The sequence below is a fragment of the Rhodamnia argentea genome, chromosome 3 (assembly GCF_020921035.1).
Source record: "Rhodamnia argentea isolate NSW1041297 chromosome 3, ASM2092103v1, whole genome shotgun sequence".
NCBI lineage: Eukaryota > Viridiplantae > Streptophyta > Magnoliopsida > Myrtales > Myrtaceae > Rhodamnia > Rhodamnia argentea.
In genome coordinates, this window is record NC_063152.1 from 1,480,950 (window position 1) to 1,486,882 (window position 5,933).

The following is a 5,933-nucleotide window of genomic DNA, read 5'->3' on the forward strand; positions in this document are numbered from 1 at the left end:
CAACCGCCAACATCATCCAAGTCTAAGCCACGCTTGAACTTCGTCATAACCATAAACCTCATAACAATACCAACTGCACATGCACTTTTAACTTCTCCACAAAGACTTTCTGACACAAGCTCATTAATCACGGATAAAGCAAAACCTTCGTTGCATCTATATCTATTAGGAAATCAAATACGTACCTTGTCAATATCAGCAGTTACAACAACCGTTGACTCTATAAGCTCTACATCGCTTCAAGCACCATCTATGTTGATTACTACACTAATATCAAATACCTTAAGAGTTTCTGATTGCAACTCCACCTCAAGCTGAACACCATCCAGATCCGTATTAATATCGCCACAAGCACTTCTAGTCAGAAGTACTGAAGACTTATCAAAGGTAACTTCTCTACTGCGAACATATGAATTTATATTCGGATACCACAACTAATAACCCCACTCATCTCGTTTATAGCCATGGAATATGCACCTTGCCCTTACATCAAGCTTACCATCACTTACTACCAAACATTTTAAAAGTAGAATAATTAGCAACGTTATCTAACCACACTTCTTTGAGAGTCCAATATCCAATCGCAATCGATGGAGATCTCGATCAGCTGAGTAGCTCGCCATACTAAACGCATCCACTAAAATTCTCATAGCCATACCAGCATTAGAGATCATTTTACGAGCTGTCTCTAATAATGTTCAACTCATCAATTCTACAAATTGTTGTGGTTTATTGGCACTAGTGCGGTGTTTCACTATGCCCTTTTTTATGCAGAATTTATTTACAGCTTTCGGGGGACTCCATGCTATTGTCAATTTGACTTACCAATCCCCATTTCGATCGAAGCTCTCGACGGCGTGTTCCCGACAATAGCATCAAACTTGCGCATCAACACAAACACCCGTGTCTTCCCCAAGAAGTCGTTATACTCTCAAATAGATACCAACATCTCCGAAGCGTAACCTATCAACAGACTCACCTTGAAGTTCATACCGGCCACCATGCTTGATTCCTTTCGTTATTACCAAGACACCTCGAACAACTTTTAGAGCTCCACCTTATGAAGAATACGTGCATTCAGTTGAATCTAAGGCACCCAAAGAAATTAAGTTTTTTTTTCGATTTTGAAACGTGTCTTATTCCAATCAATATCCTCACAATACCATTATACATTCTAATTTTAACATCACCAATACCCACAACATCGCATTCAGCATTGTTCCCCCAACTTCACTTACTACTATCCGTGCACCGATAAGTAGCAGACTAGTTTCTATTTGGTGTAATGTGAAACGAACAACCAAAATCCATAATTCATCCATCAAATGATGAATCCTCCGTGAAAAACAAGACACTATCGACACCATCAGAATTATTACTTATAACTACAACATCATCCATAGATTCAACTATAATTCCCTTACTCGTTTCATTTTTCAGATTAAAATAATTCCTTCTAAAATACCTCCTCTTGCCATAGTTCCAACAAACAGCACCACCGGTCATAGACCGATTGTGTCTATTTGAGTTCATTCTACTTCCGTTAACACGAGTACCATTTCTTCCTCTATTTTTACCTACTAAAGCAGTAGATATAGATTCGTCATATTCTCTTCTATGGATGTCATCACCTAGAATTAAATCTCGAATTCCATCAAACATTAAACTTATTAACCTAGAAGAATTACTAACAGCAACAACAGTAGTATAACAACTATCAAGTAATGAGGATAATAGAATCAAAGCACATACATTATCTTCAAAGTCAATATCAACTAAACTCAATTGACCAATGTTCACATTGAATTCATTGATTTGATTAGCAATTAACGCACCTTTGCTCATCTTAAATTAAACAGTCGTCGCATCAAATAGACCTTGTTGATTGCAAAGGGCTTCTCGTACATGTTCGACAGGGCTTTCATCAAACCCGCAGTTGTTTTCTCTTTGATGATATTAAACGTGACATTACGAGCCAACGTCAGTTGAATAACACCCATTGCTTGTCTATCCAGCAATTTCTAATCGGTTTGCTTCATCGTATCCGGCTTCTCCCCTGGACAAGGGTAAATGTAATTTCATCTGATAGAGATAATCCTCAATTTGCATCTTCTAGAAACGAAAATCCTTCCCATCAAATTTGTCGATTTTCGCTTTAACTTCTTCTATCGCCATTGATTTGCTTCAACTCAAGCAAGCCTGGCTCTAATACAAATTGTTACATGGAACAAGCAATCAAACGATAAGTAGATAGAATAAAAAAATAAATCGGATACTAGTTGTACGTGGTTTCGTTCATAGAGACCTACGTCCATGAGAAGAGCAGCAACGAATTCCACTATAGAACAAGTGATACACAGACATTATAAATTATGCTCAAGTTGCTCAAACACTATCAGTATTTTTAAAGCCCCAATTACATCCAATAACACACAGTGTTTAGTCTTGTAATTCCTCACGAAATAATCTCTCAATCTCTATCACTATTTTCAAAGTCTCAATTACATCCAATAACACACAGTATTTGGCCCCGCAATTCTTCACGAAATAATCTCTCAATCTCACAAAAGAATTAAATACACTAATCTTATGACAAGATTTTCATGGCTTGAACACTAACTTCATGGAATGTAATTTACGAGTAAGCAATCGGGGATAGCACACCAATAAGCAATAACATCTGCTCACATTAACTTGACGTGCAACCTCAACTTCAATGGCAAAGCAAGGTGCGAATATCCATTGTGCAGCCCACTGCCACTTTGACCCAAAAAATATACTATGTATCACCATCAGGAAGTGCAAACAGGCTTGAAGATATCCGCAATATTGGAGAAGGGAGCAAAGTCCAAGGAGATCTGGTCAATTTTGGACTTTCCTCGTTCACTTTTAAATCTTCTTGACGGACTTTAGCTCCAAGAATACGACGTTATCTTGTACTCCTTTGCCGAACAGAAATCTAAATTTCCACGGTTTCCGTCAAGATCAAGATAGATTTCCGTAATATTCTAAATAAACCTTATCTTTAATTTCAAGATCAAGATATATCTGTTTTTAGAATTTAAATTTTCGTTTCGGGCTCAAACTCGAGACATATTTCTAATTATTACCTTGATAGATTCGTGATCCATGGCAGTCTGCTTGGATGGAAATTCCGTCCCCAAACACTAGTCCTTCTCACTTAGACTGCGTATTAGGCCAAGGACTTGTGCTATGCTTATGGGTTCATTCGGAATAGTTAAGTTCAGCCTTACTTTGTTGCCGGTGAACAATGTGCATTTTACAATGGCAATCCGAGAATGCTGATCAGATACTTGTCGCAAATTTACACATATTTTGTTTATTATGAATAGAGCTCACGTGCTTTCCCAACAAAAAAATAAATAAAACAAAATGTATACAAGTTAAAAAGTTCTATTCATGTCTTTGTATTGTTGTCGGTCCAGAAAGCCAAGGGATGAAATTGACAGTGAAAGCAAGGATGAAGCAGAAAGAGTATGGATTGTACAGATCGTATCGGTACAGGATCGACTTATTCGAAGTACATGGACAGAACCAACATAAAGATAGGATTTTAGCGAGCACACAAAAAAGAAAGCTTGTATAGTTTGGTTTCTCAATGGTTAAATTCAGTTCCCATTATTTTCCTCACTCCTCATAACGTCAAGATATGACTTCCCTTCAAGCTTACGAGAGAAGAGTCCCTTGAAGTAATCGGCAACGACTATCCGCTTGAACAGTGCTGGCTTGTCTGGTGTGATCAAGCTCGATGCAGGACCCATTTCCCCCTCCAATTTCGGGCTGTAAAATGTGGCAATTGAGAGCCTCTCCTTCATCGAGTTAACTGTTGCACGGTGCTCAATGCTACGATAAGTACCATTCGTCACAATCTGTGTCGATAACCAAAGAGACAGACTATTTGTCATACCTATGATGAATTTTGTTCATGAAACTCTATTATCTATATTTATGCTATCAAGGCAACTAGCTCATTACATATGAATAAACAGTGATGTCCACTTTGGGACTTGCAAAATATAAGCATGACTACACAAATCCCCCGCCTATAATTGGTTATGTTCAAGATTATTATTGCATTCACAACTGCATAAAGATTTTTTAAGAAATACATAGATAAAACGTTACGCATATTGTATATGAAATTACAGTATGGTCATCAGTAGCAGATGAATCTAGACAATACTAGCTCATATATCAAGCAAAATTAGACGAAACTCCGCATCAAAACAATACAAATAAGGCCAATCGCAAGATTTACCTCTAAAATGTCTCCGATGTTGACAACGAATGCATTAGGAAGGGGCTTGACAGAAACCCACTTGCCCTCTTTCCTTACTTGGAGGCCTTCCATTTCATTGACCTGGAGAAGAATGGTGAGGCCTATGGCGTCGGAGTGAGGAGTGAGGCCGATGACGAGCTCAGGTCGCGGACACGGCGGGTAATAGTTCATCCTAAAGGCTTGCATGCCTCCATCAAACAGTTCTACCATCTCCTCAGTGTCCACCTTCAGAGCTTTCGCCATGAGAACGAGTAACTTCATCGCAAGATCTCGGAGCGCCGAGGAGTATTCATCCAACACATCTCTGCATAATAATGAAATGATACAGTAGAACACAGATTTACTCACAAAATATGAGGCATTGATATGAGTAATTTTCTTTTAAGTAAGTAATTAATCATTTATTTACGGTAAAACTTAAAAAATCTTCTTAAATTAACTAGTAACGGAGGGAAAAATCCAATTTCTAGGAGCGGGGAGAAGGGAGGATAAAAATGTTGACGTCTCACTTAGAAATGGTGGGAGACTTACTTGACATACTTGAGAGAAAAATCCATTTTGTTGACTAAAAAATTCACTTCTAGTTTATAAATTAACTAAAAATGAATATTATTTTTTTTTCCAACATTCAAAAATTACATCTGCCTTGGCCAATAGAACAGCAAAAAAGCATTTTTCAACTATTTTGAATACTCAATGCATGAGAGAGAGAACCTGAAGGGAGAAGGAAGCATGGGAAAAAGGCGAGGCTTTCTCAGATGTCTTGGGAGGGACACCAGGCAAAAGAGGTCGGCCCAATCAAGCTTCTGCTCCTCGGACACAACAAACGCCTGCCCAAAACCCTCCAAGTCTCCTTCTTCTTGCCAAAGCTTCCTCTTCTCCTCCATTGGAAGCTTGAACAACTCTTGTATTCCCAACTTCACTTCCTCCACCAGTGAACAACTCACTCCATGATTTATCACCTGCATGCACGAAAAGGGATTGATGGACTTTCAAAAGCCGATTCTTAAAAAACTATCCAGACCTTTTGTCTCAAGTAGTCCTCACAGAAAGAAAAAGCTAGTCTCATGACATCTTACTTGGAAGAATCCCCAATCTCTGCATGCAGCATGCAACTTTTGAAGCTCGGACTCCATCAGATCGCCATTGACTGACAAGAGCTTGTTCAGGTCAATTACCGGTATTTGAAGCGAGGGAGTTCCTTGTTCATCATGCATGGAAAGGCCATCTTGCTCGGTACGGACATAGCGAGGTGGGATTTCAGTTATGGCCCCGTTTGCCAACTCTAGAACACTCGGGACTAGAAGAGAGCCACCAAACGTTGTGAGATCCGCGTCCATTATTGAAACAAGAGGATCTGACTGCGAAAACCTCCGAAGAGTAGGTTATGAGTTTTGAAATAGTTATTTGAGGGCTTCTAATGGTTGTAGGATGTTATGCAACCTGATTTCCCATTTATAGTAGCTGTGTCAGGAAACGCTGCGTTCCGAAATAAGAGGACACAATCTTTCCAAACGACTCTTGTTACAGTGTAATAGGTCCATAGCACCACCATCATGGCGTTATATTTTACGAGAAAATTAGGTGGTCCAAGTCAAATATTGCGTCTCTACTTCGCGGTTTTCCAACGGCT

At 39.0% G+C, this 5,933-nt stretch overlaps 1 protein-coding gene across 1 annotated transcript; it reads right to left on the reverse strand.

The window, feature by feature from the left end:
* Positions 1–3,597: 3,597 nt before the first annotated feature.
* Positions 3,598–5,667, reverse strand: LOC115731489 (protein SRG1-like). The gene is made up of 4 exons (XM_048276619.1): positions 5,380–5,667; positions 5,015–5,262; positions 4,280–4,604; positions 3,598–3,890 (listed from the first exon to the last, which is right to left on the reverse strand). Exons 1-4 carry the CDS (start codon positions 5,638–5,640, stop codon positions 3,630–3,632), a joined length of 1,095 nt encoding a protein of 364 aa, XP_048132576.1. The 5' UTR covers positions 5,641–5,667; the 3' UTR covers positions 3,598–3,629.
* Between the last annotated feature and the right edge of the window lie 266 nt (positions 5,668–5,933).

What these genes read in the sequence shown, in the direction of transcription:
- LOC115731489 (XM_048276619.1), bottom strand. Translation starts at nt 5,640, where the DNA reads ATGGACGCGGATCTCACAACGTTTGGTGGCTCTCTTCTAGTCCCGAGT. An exon ending in GAGATTGGGGATTCTTCCAA is followed by an intron (nt 5,263 to 5,379) that starts GTAAGATGTCAT and finishes TCGTGCATGCAG; the next exon opens with GTGATAAATCATGGAGTGAG. An exon ending in ATGCTTCCTTCTCCCTTCAG is followed by an intron (nt 4,605 to 5,014) that starts GTTCTCTCTCTC and finishes ATTATTATGCAG; the next exon opens with AGATGTGTTGGATGAATACT.